The sequence below is a fragment of the Haliaeetus albicilla genome, chromosome 2, assembly GCF_947461875.1.
Source record: "Haliaeetus albicilla chromosome 2, bHalAlb1.1, whole genome shotgun sequence".
NCBI classification, from domain to species: domain Eukaryota; kingdom Metazoa; phylum Chordata; class Aves; order Accipitriformes; family Accipitridae; genus Haliaeetus; species Haliaeetus albicilla.
Window position 1 is genome coordinate 6,422,717 of NC_091484.1, and position 18,503 is coordinate 6,441,219.

The 18,503-nt window shown below is 37.3% G+C and overlaps 1 protein-coding gene across 4 annotated transcripts in view; it reads right to left on the minus strand.

Annotated features, from left to right (window-relative positions):
* Positions 1-4,471: 4,471 nt before the first annotated feature.
* The window catches only part of VAPB (VAMP associated protein B and C), a 35,111-nt gene continuing 21,079 nt past the window's right edge, over positions 4,472-18,503 (minus strand). Inside the window, exons 3-7 of one of the 4 annotated variants that reach the window (XM_069804446.1) lie at positions 14,735-14,838; positions 12,344-12,424; positions 10,797-10,850; positions 10,496-10,534; positions 7,916-8,419 (exon numbers count right to left, since the gene is read on the minus strand). In XM_069804446.1, the coding sequence (XP_069660547.1) occupies positions 8,261-8,419; positions 10,496-10,534; positions 10,797-10,850; positions 12,344-12,424; positions 14,735-14,838 (437 nt within the window). In that variant the 3' untranslated portion in view covers positions 7,916-8,260. Of the gene's footprint in view, positions 8,420-10,495; positions 10,535-10,564; positions 10,742-10,796; positions 10,851-12,343; positions 12,425-14,734; positions 14,839-18,503 lie in introns of all 4 variants that reach the window. The other 3 variants (XM_069804437.1, XM_069804464.1, XM_069804455.1) reach the window with 3 other exon arrangements.

Genomic DNA, 18,503 nt, shown 5'->3' on the forward strand with positions numbered 1-18,503 from the left:
CTCACATCACTCTAATCCCAAAGAAAACTAAAAAACAAAAGACAGAATGAAATGACTTACATTGTGCTCCCTCATCGCCTTTTTCATCCCTTCCCTGGGGGTGTCAAGCTAGCTACGCACTTCACCTGGGCCGTCCTGTCCTGTCCTGTTTGCCATCCTTCTCATCAGCAGGTCAGAGATTGCCCCAGGCATCTCCCTTAGAAATACAGATACAAGGTTTCTAGACCTACTGGATTTAAAAATAGTGATTTTTAATATTAAGCATTGCTAATGAGTGACATCACCTTTCCAATTCTTACACCATCACTAGCAGCTTTACCACCTGCATCTAGTAATAGTCCTTACCTACCACACAGATTTCCTCTGAACTTCTGCTCTTTTATCAGCCTCTCCAAGCACTCCAACCCATACTTTTCCCCGCCCCCTCTGGCTATTGCTTGCCTTATTAATTTTCTACGCTTCGTAACTCTCATTTTGAGTTGATTGCTGTCTGCTTCCCTTTTTCTTATTTGTTTTATATTACTTTACATCTAATTTTCCCCTTCATTTCATTACTGAAACAGGATGGGCGGTTAGGCAAAGTTGTCCCTCTTCTCGATTGCAAAATTATTGGGTTTTTGGCCATTTAACACCTTTCACTTAAAAAACTGCCAATTCTAATTCAGTTTTCCATCTAATTTCTTCTTCGCTACCAGATTTGATAAGAAATTTGCTCAGCTGTGCCCTTTTGAAGCACCAATTACATTTATTAGCATTTCACATGGCTGTATGCCAAGCTTGAAAGTAATCAGGATTCCAACTTCCTAGTTCTGCGATTCATTTATCTTTATCTGACATGAACAAGACAAAACCAAGTAAATTCATGTTTCATGTCTAACACTGCATTAGAAAAAACAGGTCTAGGACCTAGACAATGAACATCAGTCCTGACTACTGGATTCCTTTCAACTGTAAAATAAATATATACCTTTTTATTGTACCTGTGAAGAAAACCAAGCTAACATGCACTGGCAGGTTAGTACCAGCTGAAAGTCAATGGTAACAGGCACATGTGTCTTAGAAAACTCTTCCCCATTCACTTCTTACAGAATACTTTGCAAAAGTTTAATCATTTTTTAACCACTCAAAAAAGCAAAGAAAAATAAAATAATTTTCAAACACTCTGAATACATTTACTAGCTTCCTATACCAAGTCTAAGCATGAAAGTCTTTCATACCTTCTTTAGTATCATAAGCTACTCAGACAAGTTGCCTTTGCAATTTTCTGTTTCTCTAGCAGGGACAAAAATTTAAAGCATGAGCTGAGTTTGACCGACATAGTCATGGGTTTGATCTCCTGTTCACAGCTTAATTAATAGTAACTTATTTTTCCAATTAGCCATCTTCATGCCCCCCTGTTTACAATACCTCAGAATGTATTTTGCATTCTAGATTTCCAAGCAATTCTTAAACTGAAACAAAACACAAAAAGTTTTAAAACACTTTGGGATATATTAACAGCATTGAGCTAGTGCTTCATTTGATAAACAATCCACACTGAACATAAAAGCCTATTATTTACTAAAAATAAATATGCTGCATTGAAACAGCAGAAAAAAGCTGGAGACAGATGGTTGACAACTCATTGCTCCAAACTACACAGAGTGAAGAGGAAGAAGGAACAAATTTGATCAAAGAGGAAGCAGAAAGGTGAGTCGTTACCTCGGATGGGAAAAGGCATCTGGGACCAGAGTTAAGACATCTATGTGAAGGGAGTGCTTCTGCCAGGCAGCCCGGGTGCAGCCACAGAGCATTCCCGTGGGCCAGAAGTCAGGGCCAGGCAGTCAGGGAAGAGCAAGACTAGAAGAGCAATGGGAAGAAAGAGACTGAGATGAAAAATAAATAGGCAGCAGAGAAGAAAAGCCACTTAAAGATGCTTGGCTGGACATCAGTTTTTTTGCCAAGGAGCAGCGAGAGAACAAGGATGACTTGGATTCAATCAAAGGGCTGAGGGAGGGAACGGAGTGAGATTTGACAGCTCAGGCAGAAAAGATCAGAAAAGAAATTGGGCAGGAGAGTCTGCAGCCTTCACAGAAACATTCTTTTGGGCTCAGAACTGAAGCAAATATTCCTGGCTCCAATCACACTTCTGTGTGGCCTCCTAGTGAAACATGAAAACAAAAATTGCTGCTTCAGCTCAAGAGTTACTCACCACTACATCAGATACTTAGGTCCAAAACGAGTGTCCCTACGCAGAACATAAAGGATTCAATCCTGACACACACGTGGGTTAAAAAATGGCATCAGCTATTAGGTGTAAGTTCAACTTTTAAAAACCTAATTATACATATCTTAAGAGAACTTAAGATTATGTAAGGTCAGGCACACAAAGTTTAGAAGTTTTAGACAACTTCTAGGCAGCCTTAGCCCACTTTTTGACCCAGTACTGAAGGCTTGATCAGATACTGCAACATACTCACAGAAAGTGGCCAAACTAACAGCGCACAAACTTGGTTTTGCCATTTCCTAACTTCTGAGTGCTTGACTTTGTACAGCCTTAATAAAGGTCTTTTAAAAGTAGTTGTGTGTGGATAATTGTGTGTGGGAATTTTGCCAACTCAAACATGAGGGAGTTCAAGAGGCTTTTCTAATCTTGTGAGTTTATCCACGGAAGAAAAAGATTTTATTAAAAAAAATGAAGTACAGCTAAACTGGGAACAATACTTTACTACAGGCTGTTCTGTTCTTTAAAGGCACTTCAAAATCTTGGAAAAAAAAATCACAAAATTAGGAACTTATTAAATAAGAATGAAATGTACTGATGCAGAAACATAAACAGAAATGCCAGATGTATAATGTCAACTTGTAATATGCAGCTTCAATTAGTTCTTCTTAATTCATTTGTTTTCTTAACTTCTTTTGTTTTGCCATCTGGAAAAGGCCATTTTCTAATGACAGATCATAGGAGGAAAGATCCAAAGTTCAAGTTTGCTTGTAGGAAAAGCAGCCTTGTTTCTGTGTTCATAGACTCAGTGTTCCTTTTTGTATTTTTCACTCATGCAGAAGCTTCAAGACAAACTTAGGCCTGAACTGAGAGGCAAAAAGATCTACACGGATGTTTAGTAAAGTTTTGAAAAGTTTTACTTTTTGAAGTAAAAATGTGAAAACAGTTCTGTAAAAGGAAATGAAGCCACAGGAAACAGTAGAGTAAATGACAGGTATGTAGTAATTTTGGAAGTGTGCACGTGCATGCTTATTGGAATATTACATGCAAGAGATTTCTGGCTGGCTCTTACTTGTGTTATTTTAAAAAATAATCTACATTTATCCTGTAAAAAAAAATCAACCCATTAATAAAACAAGCAAATTTTATAGTTAAGCAGATCTGAGTAGTAGAAACACACAATTACTTTGTCCTCTGAAGCTAATCAAAATAAAAGTTAGTAACAGCACAATGAGTAATGTCACTTTTGCACTGACGCCCATTAGACAAAGTGATTCAGTATACATGAAGCTGTCAGCATAATATAAAGAAATCCTCTATGTCCAATTAAGATCAGCATTGCCCTGCTTGAACAATAAATCCCACTATTTATCTAACTGTAACTGATGATTTACACTAGCATTGTATCCCATTATCATCTTTTAATGAAGTATAGCTAGAGAACTGCTAGGTTTCACTATATGAGCAAGCAGCCTTGCTCAGTAGTTGCTTTTCTTTCTAAAATGCCTAAACATTGGTTTATACAAGTATTTTCTAATTAGTAGATTAGATTTGTAGACATGTATCTGATGACAAAGAATAGTAACTTCCACATACTGTATTGAACTACTCTCATTCCTGTACAGGTTACTTTCTTCTTTTTATATTAAGTGTTTCTGACCCCATTCCCCCCCCCCAAAAAAACCAACACCCACCACCACCCCTCAAATATGTACACTGAAATTCACTCACCACCTGTCCCTTCTCAACTTGCTCACTTGAGGATTTGAGTAATGGATGCTAACCCATTTTCAAACAATGAAAAAGCAGCTCTCCAACCCCAAGCTGCTCTAGTGCTGCTGTGAAGTACTATTGCAGCTGTAACACAGCCACAACAAACATAAAGTTCAGAGTGCTTGTTTTACATGTTCTTTAATTTCAAACAGAGGGATTTTGGTTGTGTTTTTTTCTTAGTTACTTTATATAGAAAACAGAACTCAGGATATGGCATTTCAGGACATCATGTAGAGCAAGAGATGTATAGTTCCAAAAACTTAGAATAGTACAGTTAAGTCACTATTGTGCCCGAGAATTAAGGAAGTGTTCCAATTAAGAGATCAAAGTGTCATACATATTTTCTAAAGAAAAGGGATGACATAGTTTTCTTTCATTAGGCTACTGCAACATCAAGTATCTCAAGACATTAACAATCCCTTTTTGTGTGCACACCACTATGTAAATACGCTGACTGCTAAATCAAGATTATAACAAGAATTGCAAGTTTACATGTGCAGTGAATAGAAACCCTTTATAGTTTATTGGTGACAAGAAACTCTTAGCGATTTGCAAAGTGAGGTTCCAACTTCAGCCCACTAACAGCATTTCAGGACAAAAAAGTAACATGAAATACCACCATCAAGCTATTACAATCTTGTATTTTTAGAAAATTACGTCATGGTACATCAATCCCTCTCAACATGACACACATAGTATCTTGCTCTTCAATCCCTAAGGCTATTCAACAGTAACTTGAAACTGTGTGCCTAGCTCGCATATGCAATTGTTTCAGTTGTGCATTCACAGCTGACAACTGCCAATGCAGAGCAGTAGTTATGATCATTCATGCATGGAATATTTGCTTTAAGATGTGGATAACTACATGAAAATAGTAGAAACCAATTTCCATTCATTTCCCAGTACTAGGCTTCAAGACATTTTAGATATCTATTTATACCAAATTTGCCCAAAGAGTGCAGACAGGAGTGTAAAGCTCCACAACATGAAGACTACCTAAGCAGCCTCTACTGGCTCTTACAAAAATTAACAATAAATAGATATGCAAGTGGGCATCTTAAAATAACAGTAAGGACAATAATTAGATTAAGTAATAACTTGATTTCTACTATCATGTATCAATTACAATTTTCTAGTATCTGGTGTTGTTTGAGGACACCAGACAATAATCTTATTTAGAAACTCTATGTTTCATGCATAACTACCTAAGATATACAATGCCCTCCAGAATAATTCACTTTCTATGAATACTTCATGAAAACACTTGGTCTGGTGTCATCATGTTAGGAAGAACTTACAAAAGATCCAGGTGGCTTAAGAACATCCATCCAATATATTTTTGCAATGTATCTACAGACTGGCCTTTTAGGAACCTTGCAAGAAAAAGCATCCTTAGATTTCTTTCTACTGCGTATGAAAGAAGGGTCCGGTCAAACAGACAGATAATAAGGATTCCACTGATCAGTCATTTTATTTTAAGCTCAGCAAAAACAAAGCATTACCCAGACAATTCAGTGCTACTGTCTATTCAGGCTGTTTTCAGAAATGGTTAGGAAGGACCTCAGAATTTTGTTAAGTTCCAAAATATAAGCAGTTAATTTAACAGTCTTGTTTAGGACTGATGGTGTGGGTCAGCCCCAACTGCAGGCTACAGTTGTTACCAACAGATCCTTAACTAAGGTCCTCTGTTGGTCTCTTTGATCACGCGTTTGTAAGGCATCTAGCAAAGCATGAGTGTGTTTTCTGGGACCTCTTTATAATCCTGGAGTGCAAGCAACAGGAACAACTTTGCTCACAAATTAAAGTTCCAAGTTGTCACAGATCACTAAGAAGTGACTGCTGAGCACTGGAAAGAGGACAGACATTCTGCTGGCTTTCCCCTTCATCTGGGGAGCTGCCTGTGCCAACAGTCAACCGCGGTAGCTAACAGCGTGTGTAAAATTTGCCTGGAACATATACTGACAAGAGACCAGTTTAAAGCTTTGATCCTCCCCCTTTACCCTGCAAGGACAGCGATTTTTTTTTTCTTTTTAACAAACTTTTCTGAGGCTGTTTTTCAGCAGAACAAAGGGCTCTCAAAAAAAAAAAGAGATCTCAAAAGATCAAGATATTTACAGCCTCTTAAAAAAATACTGCAGAGCTCAGTCTCCCTTCAGTAAAGGCTTTCTCAAATATATTCTTCAAAGCCATGAAAACTAATTTTGCAACATCACTTACAACCTTGTCTTTCTGAAAAGGTTCTTTTAAAATATTTCACGTAAAAGTTTTCATTAGCTTCTGCTGCCCGAAAAGTATTTTTTTCTTGATCAGTTCTGTCCAATTTGTCAGTGAACTCACTGCTTCGTTCTTTCCAGCTCATCTCCCATCTTCTCTGCCCTTTACAGGCATACTTCAATAGCTTTGTCACTTCCATCCTGAGCAGACAAGGCACTAGCATTTTAGAATGCTAAAGATACACCTCTCATCTCTGTTGAATCTTCTAGAGGTACTTCCAGAGTTGCGTTCATAAGCTGAACACACCAGTTAAGATTTTTCCTTCTGTTTTCTTGTTAAACCTCACATAAAATTTCACTTATTTGCACTTGCAAAGCAAGAAACCCTTGAGCCACAAGTGGAACAAATATAAAGGTCAATGAGCATAGTAGACAGGCTGCAGCCCAAACAGCTTTCTCAAGAAATCACAGGAATAATACAGGAATGAAAGAAGTCACTTTTAAAAGATGTATCTTAATTCTGAAAGTTGTTACAAAAACTTTTGTCACCAATGGTTTTTGGATCTACCATCTAAGAATGTACAAGAATTTACCGGCTCAAAAGCTGTTTCATCTACTGAAGTTCAACATGTTAAAACACATTGAGTTTATGTATTTTGTACTAAAAGTATGCTTAGAAACGACATTACCTTAACCTTACTTTCAACGTGCTATTAAGCATCTTAACTACTGAACCCAACTAAACTGAAAAATGCGAAGTTACCTTGTACCTCAGCAGTCAGCATCATTACTTTGAACACTTATGTATATCAGGCTGATGATGGGGCTCTTTGGATTTATTTTAAAATTAGGCTGGGGAAAAAAAAAAATCATCCTTAAACAAGGCTGCAAGTTTCTTTATGCCATAAAAAAGGTGGACAGAGAATACTGTTCCCTCCCCCCCCGAAACTGTGAGAACATGACAAAAGTAACAAAGGAAACATTAATTTGGGGGCTTTATTTAATTTTTCTTTTCTTTTTTTTTTTCTTTTTTTTAAGATGCTACATAGTCAAACAGGATTGGTCTTTTACGGCATAGGACTAGTTTACTACTAATATTTTTTCCCCTAGATAGACTTATTTACATACAAAAACAGTTTCCTGACCACTGTTTCTCCAATGCTCAGATGATCAAAACTCCCAACAATTGTGTAGTGCCCAAAATACCAGGAGGCAGAAGAATCTTGCATCACTACAGCAGCAAATTTTTAGTTCTAGTCACTGGCTTTAAACAGGTGCCTTTTCATACCATATAGTATTAGTCAATTTTGTGACAATAAGGAAACATGAGATGAAATACATTAAATAAGTTAAATATGCATTAAACATCTCTGAATAACATTTTAATTCAACTAAATGAACCAACAGCAATGTAGCTTGGTCCCTTTATGAGAACAAGGCATTGACCTTTATTCCAAATGAGTGTCATACCAGTCAATATATGCCTCTTATTGATGCCTAGCACATTCAGCATTGCCACATACAATTCTTTTCAGCTTCTCACTATTCATTTAAGTGCCAAGAAATTGGTAACTTGCACAGAGTTGAAGACACTGACAGAAACTGTTAAATTTATGAGCAGAATGGTGGATTAACGTATTTTACAGAAATTATCAACACCTCCTGCCTAACCCAGCTCCAAACATCCAATAGGGCCAGCTCCAGCAGTGGAGGAATAGTTTGTCTATTTTTCCTTTTTTTTTTTTCCTTTTTTTTTTTAAAAAGAGGTAATCCAGCAACATATACCAGGGTCTAAGAATGTTTAAAATGACATATACAATATTCCATTGTAGTGTTGAATCATGATTTTCTCCCCACCTTCATCACTGAAGCATATTTTCTTTCATTCATTCATTGTACATTTTAAACTTTCTAGATTATGTTACATAGTATTTGTGCAGGGGTAATTTAAAGGCAAGACCTGTGAGATGTCATACATTAATTTTTTTTTTTTAAACATTGTTATGAATAAATTTAATCCAATGATATGGCAGAACCATCAAACCAATTTACAATTTCCAGCATGCTGCCTCTACAAGGCTATTTTTCCTATAATTACACCAAAGACAAAGAACAAAACCACCAAAGCAAGTAGTCTGGAGCTGAGCCCTTCATCCTTAACAGCAGCTGCAGAAGCAGATATTGGGTTGTTTGTCTGGGGTGCCTTTCTCATCCGCAGTCCATCTTCTTCCTAAAGGAAGATATATTGATTATTTCTACTGGGAAAAAAGCTTATAATATTCTCCCTTATCATATTTATTTTAGGTGGGCACAATAAAATAGGCAAAAGCTAATTTAGAGCTCTATTTCCTAGATAATCTTGAGAAGGAAAGGGCATTGAGGTAGGAGAGGAATTCTGTATCTATTTGACTAGCAGAGCAAAAATCACATGCTCTTGGAATTTTTCTCCTGCTGACTAAGGTAATAGGGGAAGCAATTAGGAAGCCTGCAAGAACACTCGTCCAAAGGCTGGACACAGCTCCAGAACTTCAAAAAAAAAAAATGATGGAGGGAATGGCGTGAAGATGTTTTTCTTGCTCTGTAAGCAAATATAGTGCTGTTGGGGAAAATGCTTTTCAATATAACTAAGGTAGGCTGTGAAAAATATGCAACTTTAAGGCAATAATACTCATCAATCCCCTAGTTAGATGTCACAAGCGAATTTCACCAGCATTTGAAGGGAAATCTATTTCCCCCATCATATTAATGCTGACATTTTGACATGAAACTAGTGGCAATAATTAGGATATTTTCTTGGTATGAGTTTGACAGCTCTCTTGATTTAAAGATGTATGAGACAACAGGTAAAACAACATCATAACACCAGATATTATCATTTCAAGTGGATATGATGCTCCCCACATCTTGATCTAAACTGTTGTGCAGCACAGCTGTGTGTTAGCACACTCCATTCCACACACACACACAGAGCACTTTAGGAGATGGTAAAATGAGCCTTTTGTGACCTAACTTGTATACAGCTGAAGCAATAGTGTTAGACTTTTTATGTGATACAGTATTACAGTACAAAAGTGTAAGATACTGAAGCGAAAGCCTCCAGTCTATACATAAAAAAATACTCAAGAAATAAAATTGTAATAAAAGTTACTGCAGCCTTAAAAATTGTCAGATAAGTGAAATTCAAAAGGCTCACTGTATGTCAGTGTTTCTCACTTTTGAATTTAAAGGGGCACCTAACATTCTGGAGGAAAACATTTTTTAAACAAAAAAAAATTATTTATTAAATGTCACAGACTACCTGATACCTCACTACTGCTCTAAGTCTAGATGGGGATAACTGGCTTTTGTAAACAATAAAATGTTGCTTACCTATATAGTAATTTTACTTTTCATTGTAAATATTTTAACTTCCTTTTGACAGTGACTCTAGCCTGACACTGACAGCACCTGGTGGCTGGCAGTAATTTAACATTGTTTTGTGAAGTTTTACATGTTTCTAACACTCCACAAAGGGAGCAACAGCTCACCATTTTAAGACATTACTGTAAGACATCAGCTCAATTCTACATATCTCCTGTACAGTGTTTATTCAAGACCTATTTGCAAAAAAATAAAGTAAAATCACATACTATTGTGAGACGCTGGCAAAACAAGACACAAGGAGAAGTTAAGGTTGTGTCTCACCTATATACATACATTATTTCTATGTGCAAAACAAAACTGGTTTACAAATGTTTTAAAGAATTTCTTCATGCATCAGCCAGCCAAGCAGCATCAGAGCTGACAGGACACAGTTCCTTTCACTGGGGTCCAATAGTCAAAAATTCCAAATTTTCATTGGTGCTGTTATCTATGAAACTAAGCATTTACAACAAATGAAACTACTGTAAAAAGAGTTTTTCAGCATGGTGATAAAGGCTTCTCAATTACTTGATTTCACAGCGATGTGCTGGATATGACAGGAAGCATATTTCCTATTAATCTGTCTTACTTTGGTCATTTCAACTGCATATTATAGGTGCAATTACTAAAACACTCGGTATTTGCACAACACTGCCCTCAAGCTCCCATCAGTTTGAGAGAACAGGGCCAAATCCAGCTTAACTCAGATTGAGAAAATTAGGTGGGAAAAGAAAAGAGAATTCATTACTTTGGGTTGCTATCCAATCAGTTTCTCTGACTGCATGACTTGTAAGCTCCTTTCAAAGGAAGTATTTTTCCAACACTTTTTCTCAGTTTATAAAGAGAAACCTAAATTATCTTTTAATTTATAGACAATATTAAAATATTGGTCAGGTGACCAAACCTTTAAGTTGGAAGCTCCTTTTTCAGGAAAGGGGTAAATCTGGGGAAAAAAAAAAAAAAGTATCTTTACCTTAAACTGTTTATTCTCCTCCCGTAACCTCTGAACTTCTACTTGAAGCCTCTTATAGTCTTCCATTACTTTCTTAACTTCAGTGTCATCCAAAGAAGAACTTATTGATTTAGACATTACAGAGGAATCTGTCTTTGTTGCAGTTGTGGATACAATTTTATTTATTTCTATGTCATGCTGTTAAAAAAGGATAGAGTGATTTTTGGTTAGTTATTAACACCACACCACACACCTGATATTTAGGAGGAGAATCAGGTAAAATTGTCTGTGCACACCTGAAACGTGCCTGTATCAAAAGAAATAAACAACATTTTTCTTTCTGTAACCTTTACTTCCCCTTTCTGTTTCACAGAAAACACCAGATTAGCAGCAGTAAGTGCAGACAGCATGACCTCAACTTTTCAGTCCCTGCATATATGGAAAAGGAAACATCCTTAGACCATGTCCCACAGTATGAATGGGAACTTATTTGTTCACAGTCCACTTATGGAGTATTCATGCTCTCCTCACCTTTCCCTTCCCAAGCACAACACAAATAGCTACTCCAGGAACCAGGGTATTGCGAGGAACTACCCTCCTGCTCTGCTGCAGTTCCCTTTCTCTTCACTCCCCACAACTGGCTATCGCCTCTCCATCTTTCTGCGCTTCTGTGGTGATGGAAGAACCTGCAACCCAAGTTAGGAAACAAGCTGCAGACCTCCAAACCCTCCTCCCTTTCCTGCCTTTGGATTCTCTCCATGTTCTGCACTTTAGAATGCAAAGGGCCTGGCTCTCATGAAAAACAAACCACTCTATTGCCACCCGAACTGCCACCAAAGTCTTAACATGAAGATTTTGTTTATATGAATAAAGTAATAGGATCTTGTTACTACTGGTGCTTTGTTTTGCCCTCATGAATTTTAGGGATTATAGAAAAAATTACGACTAAACAGAAAAGCTGTTAAGTTTCATTTAATTCAGATTTTTTCCTTCCTCTCATCACACCTCTGAACTGGAAACACAGAAAGTACCCTGGCCTAAAACAAAAGCACCTACTTTCAGAGCAAATGTTCACTGTCCGGAGCAGGTAGAGCAGACATAGCGAGACTACAAGAGTTACATTATAACAATACATAATCCTAATTACAAGCTGTCCAGTGCAAGGTAAAGCAACTGTGCCTTCAGTACCTACATACTAGGAAACATTTTTTCAGTTTATTCAATCCATTATCAGTTCTACATTTGACACTACATAATTCCATTAGAAATTAATGCGTTCATTACCCTAACAAAAAAGGATCCTACAATATTATAGCTGCTAATTGCAATATAACCCCTAACTGCATTTGTGTCCTCCTTACTAGCTTTCTACCAATTTACTTGCTAATATCAGTGTGGTATTGAGGAAGCAAAGGGGAGTGTTGGACAGGCAAATTTATATTGCTGATGGTTATAACTGCTTCAGTATAAACTCCGACCTTTATGACCATCAATCAGTACCTTTCAATTTTTTTTGAAATATTCTTTATCCTGTGATCTTTCACTAAGTGAAAACAGATCAACTCAAAGATTTCTTTGTGCTTGTGTTGCACTTACATTGTTCAAATTAGCTGCTAGGTACATTAAGCATACCAAGATTTTAAATAGTTTATATTGTGTTTTCAAAGGGTGATGCCATCCAGGCAGTGAAACAGAGGGTTCTGTCTTTTGCTTATATAGCTGTCTGTATAAACATGCCATTTTACATGATTTATTGCGGTATTAAGTTAAAACACTCAACATGCATCTGAAAATACTCACAGGCTTATCATTTTCGGCTGGTAGCTCAAACACACACCTAAGTTTCGAATCCATGAGTTCTTCCGGTTTTGCTTCTTTCCACTGGAATAATTTAATATTAACTTAATATTAAACATACTAGTATATTAAGGCAGATGGAAAAGGCAGTGTATTACATAAACATATCACATCACCTTACTCAGAAAAACCCCACAGGTGTTTACCATGTTACCATTAACCACATACATGATAAAAATGAAACCAAATATATAACTGAGTGGTACTGTAAAGGAAAACCAGATACTATGAAGAAAATCATTCTGAATAGTATAAAACTTACACAGGTAATTTAGGAGAGAACTGGGAAATCTGGAAGAGTAATTAGCATAGATAGGGGGAGCTATGGTTCTAATAAAAAAAAAAAAAAAAAGGGAGGGGTGCATTCAGAGGAAGGGAAAGATCACAAAAACCCAAATCAGTAATGTTAGTTCTGAAGTCTTTGTTCAGTGGCATTCCTATTCAATGTTTTCAAATTTCACATGAGGTTTTCTTCCTGACTGGTATGAACTACAAGTTCATACCAGTCCTTCTGGTATGAACAGAAGGACTGTTCTTCCCCTTCCTTGTTTTCCACCTCCTTATTTTTCAGCATCAACATCTAAACAGTAACAGATGTGCTACATACAGAAAGGGATAGTTCCCCCTCTCATCCTTCTCTCCCCTTCAACTAGGGAGTCTACCATAAAAAAGTTTCCTTCCAATATTTTTAACAGGGATTAACAGTTATAAATATTTGCTCCAGTATCAGCTGTAACCCTGAACTGAAAAGATTGATTCATAGTAGTGATATACAGCAAGAAGTGTCCACATTTATGTCCTGGAGTTCTCACATGCTTCTCTTCACTTTGACCATACTTCTGATAGCATGGTATTGCTCAGCATATCTCAAGTAGGCGTCAAATTATGGCTAACCCCTGTGCAACCTGAAGAAGTATTTGACTCATCCTAAATAGCTGAATCGTACTTCAGCTCTTCTGTGGCTGAAGTCAGAATTCTATTTTGAGCTCGTTGGCTGCCTGTGAAGTGTTGAAAGCTTTATAGTACTCCAGTAATTTGTCTCACCTGTTTATCCAGAATAGGAAGAGATTTGCAGAGTGGTAACAAAACTGAGAACTGCTCAAATGTTACAGGAAAAGAAATCATATTGGTCTGTAGAGCTCTGGAAAACTGAAAGGGCCATCTAGGTCCTAAAAAACATTCTTCGCTAGCAGAATAACATTTTTCATGGTATAAAGTAACTCATAAAAATTAAAGAGTTAGAAAGAAAGGCAGACTGGCTTATCTTTCTAGTGATGTAGACATTTTATTACTATTGCTGCTTCTCCCACTGGATCTTATTTTGAGGCCATTAAACAAATAATAGTTCCATAAATCTCTTTCAGAAGGGAAATTCTTAACCCTGCGGAATGCTGCAGCTTTAAAAAGTTATTCAGAAGAAGATGCCTGTTGTGAAGACTACTATAAAAAAGCCATGATATGCACTCTGAGGTTTTGGGGGGTTGGCTTTTTTTGTTTTTAAGTAATACACATACCTACAAACACACACAAGCCCCACACTTTAGATTAATGGCCTCTTTTTCTTTTTTATTGTGTCCTCAATAGCTACCGAGCATTCTCTCAAGAGAACAAAAGCTAGACTACAGGAAGCTTCCTTGTGCCTTCTTGCAGTAGCAAATCTTGCTGTTAGAGGAAAGCCACCAGTTGACATACCGGTTTGTTCCTTTCCAAGTTGTCTTAATGTAGCCTCACATCTTATTTCTACATCTTTTGTCCTTCTTTGCTACAGCACCTACATGCTTCTGTTACTCTAATTTGTAATCCACAGGACAGAACCTATGAGGGCCTTTCATTTACCTAAGCCACAACAGACATAGGTAGGGATAAAGAAAAATACAATACTTGTAAATCATCCACCTGGTTCTTGCTGGGAAAAGGAGCTGCTCAAGGGAAGACTCGAGACTGAGAGTAGAGGCATAAAATATAAAAGATGCCACTGATTTAGAATATATTCTGTATATTCTTAAAACATATAGTTCAAGTTGGCCTTTCTAAAAAATGATATATGGAAAAAAATTACAACTACTTAACATTTGCTTAATGGCTTGGTATTCCATTACTGACAGCAGCATCCTCAAGAAGCAACCACAGACACCAACAGTGTCTTTCAGTGTGAGGCTCCTGGGGCTCGAAATAAACGGAAAACACCTTCCCGTGCACAGTGATGGAAATCTGGCAAAGCTTTCAAGGATCACTCCAGTGTGGTTCAAGAACAGCCCTTAAGGAACACAGTCAAAGGTCTTATAATATTATACAATCAGAAAGAAGTCCAGTTTAATTAATTTCAATACTTACTACTGCTTCCATGTCTGAAGTATCAGCTGGAGCAAACATAGACTGAACCATAAACTTGTGTTTACTTTTCTCATTAGGGTCATAGTCAAAAGGCTGTAGCATCACTGTAAGAAAAACCCCAAAACACATTATGTTAACATTGCTCTGATGCATAGTCATGCACTGATGACAGAGTTACCAGATTAGAGAAATACAAACATTAAAATGGTTTTAAGTTGTATGTCTGTTATGACCAAAGCAGCAGCTGAGATCAGGAACGTCACTTTAAAACAAAATTTTAAAAGAAGATAAGAGAAACAGTCGTCTTCAGTCTGTCAAGATTTTTGTCTGAGAATTTTAGAAATGCTGATCACTGTACAATATTCTGCACACAACTATGGCAAGATAATAATAGTAATTTATAGTAAACAGGATAATCTACATATCTTCTGGGACAGAGGGAAAAATTCTCAAAGAAAGCATCTTTTTTCTTCCTCCATTCTTGGGGCAGAAGTAACAAGCTGGCATTTTGATTAGCTGTACGCACAGTATTCCTGATGGTTCCTGAGAAAAGCTACAGAGGCAAAGTCAAACATTTTAAACCTTGAGGTTCAAGTCTCAGGATGGAAATTTCCTCTACAAATTTTAAGAGTCTCATGGTATTTGTTTTATCAAGTACAAGTATTTCTCTTCCAAAAATAAGTTGCTGAAAGTTTGTTAGGAATTTATAGCTGGAAGTTTATGGTTAAATGCTATATAAACTTCAACTCTGAAAGGCATACAAGAAATGTGTTTCTCCCCATTCAAAAATTACCAACATTCCAGAATTTACTTTGCAGAAAACGACTGTGTTCAGAGGACAGAGAGCAAGGAATGGCAGGCTGGGTGTGTGTGGGCTTTTTTTTTTTTTTTAACATTTTTTATTTAACAGTAGGAATTTCCTTGTCTTTTCTGTTTGGGTAAAGAACTAACACGTTAAAGTAACTTGAAGAGGCAGAGTTATGCATTTTGTTTACATGGAATATCCTTTAATCACAGTGCTCACTCAGAACCCCTATGTTTTGCAAATGACACCTGGATATTCAGCTACTGTGACATTAACAAACACTGGTTTAGCTTCAGCATGAGACAAACAGATGTGAGAAAATAAGCAAAGCACTTTACACAAACATGCTATTAGATACTGCAAAAAGCTACCACCCCCTCAAATTTAAAATGAAGCTTGCATATACTGCAATTACAACTAACATAAAAAATGGTGTAAGGTTTAAAAATTCACATTTTACGACCCATGAGGCTACTTCAGTCCCTCAATTCAATCACTAAGAAGAGAAGCAGTTCAAGGATTAGGATTACTTTCAAGTACTAGTGCTATTAACATTATGTGCCCAAATTCATACGCACTAATTGCAGGGGTTTGTCATATAAAAGCAATATTCAAAGATCCCATTTATTGCAACTGAAGGCAAGTCAAACCAATTTGCCTCCTTCATTGAGCAGAGTATGTTATGGCTGTACCATCTCTATTACGCACACAATCTGTGGCTATCAACAACCACATGCCTTTTAAAGCCAGAAGAGAAGGAAGACAGCAAATTCTCTCAGACGAGGTGCTTTAAAAATTATTACACATTTTAACTCACCTTGTGGTAATCAAATACTAGTCAAAAATAAGTGTTTGCAGATTAACAGGCTACTTTTAAAACTATTTTTCCAAACAGAAGTGACCGCACTGTGAAAGCACATATATTTCAACATTGCATGATACATCACTGAAAAGCAGTGGTGTTAATTTTTTCTCTCCTGTAGTAGACACCTAACTTATTTCAAATCTACATAATGTGTAAGATCCAACTGGGTAGTCAAAACTATCCCCTGTTTATGGAACTTCTCCAGATCTGCAGTTTTTTCAATTCACTTTGCTGAGTGCAGCTATAAGCTCATTTGAAAATCATTATTTCCCAAGTGATAGTGCTGAAGCCGTTCCCAAACGCCAAATGATTGCTGCTCTGAATTCCATTCACTGAATCATAAGAGCAAGCAGCTAGAGAGGGCTTGACAGTACAAACGTTGTTAGCACTTGTATTTTTAGATCAATACATGAAAGCCACATTGACACAAATTATTCAGCAAATGTCTTGTAAGCCAGATGGAAGCTCAAAAATATGTACTTTGTTCAAGAGGAAACCAAACCATTTCAACATTTATTCACATACTATTGGGGGTTTCTGTGAAAGATCAGTTCTATGTAATTGCCCTAATTGCTAGAGAATTTGCTACTGTGAATGTGGCTCCTTTGTTTTGACTGGAAATTCCATACCTTACACAAGAACTATGTGAAAAGTGTATGTTCCTACAAAATGCCTTATCAAATCAGTCACCTCATCTGGTCAAAAGTGGCTGCCCAGCTTTCACCAGAACCCAGAGTTCTAAGAAACAAAATGATTAACATGATCTTGAAGTTTACTAGCACCAGCATCTACTAGGCAGAGCTATGTATTTCTACCGCCTTCTAAACTGATCACCTTACAGCTAAAGCACCAGAAGTATTCCACCACAAGCAAAAACTGCAAAGACATTGAGAGATCAATGAAATGAGGAGTAACACAAGTTGTATTTGTTAGCAGCCCACTTGTCTCTCAAAATTAAAACACGAAGGGCCAACCTTACATACATCCTGTTCTGAAGTCTCTGCAAAGAAATGGATACCAGCTTTCTCACGCATTCCTGCAATACCCCCCCATATCTTACGCAAGGCCCTCTGTAGATGGCGAACGAGAGGCGGTGACCACCTAACATGCTCCTTCCTTTTTCTAGAACAGTTTACTGGCAAAGTGAGTAACAATGTCAGAAGCATTAAACTCTTCTGGTTTTCCTACAGTAAACCTGCACTCTCAAGGAACAGAGGAAATTTGAGCAAGGAACATGGAAGGAGGTAAAACTCCATCCATAATGCCTGCTAGGATCCAGCACTCCCTTCCAAGAGCAGAAGGAACAGAAGTCTCCCTGCTCAGAGAGTCAGCAACCTTCCTCTAGTTTCCATCTAAATTTATTAATGGCCTGTTTACTTGGTCCTGGACCAATAGTGCCCTTATGCTTAAATATCAAAGAAGGGGAAGAGTCAGCTACTTCTGGTGCACTCCAAGACATCAATCACAGTAACTCTTGGCCTTCTGGTAAACTAAATAAGCCAGACTCAGTGGATCCTCTCTGGTCGAGGCTCCCCATTCATTCTCTGCACCTGTTCTGGCTTCAACTCCTCTATATGAGCTACTCTAATTATACATCCAGGATATTTTACTCATGCCCTGGACAATAGCATAGACCCTTTTACCTCTTCCATTATCCAGCCTGTTTGCACATACTACATTTGCCTTATTCACAGCCACATTATGTCAGCATCTTGGTCACCCTAGCCAGCCCCCTTAACAAGTTTGCAGTTATAGCAGGAGTATTTTATTCTCCAAGTACATGATTTTGCAGTTTTTCTGATGAAACTCATCCTGTTTCTCTTACCGTAGCCTTCAAGGACACCCAGTTCTGCTGCGTATCTTCAGCCTCCCAACTTTACATCATCATCAGGGTTTTTAGTGTACTCTTTGTGCCAGAATTGCTTATAAAAGCGTTAAACAAGAATAGTACCAAGAATCATTCTCAAGAAACGTCACTAGTAACTTGCTGCTATTACATTTCCATCCACCACATCACTGTTTACTCTTAAGTAGACCATTCAATAGTCTGTGAATCTATTTTTCCTTTCTAGCTTTATTGATAATTTTCCCAAATGGCA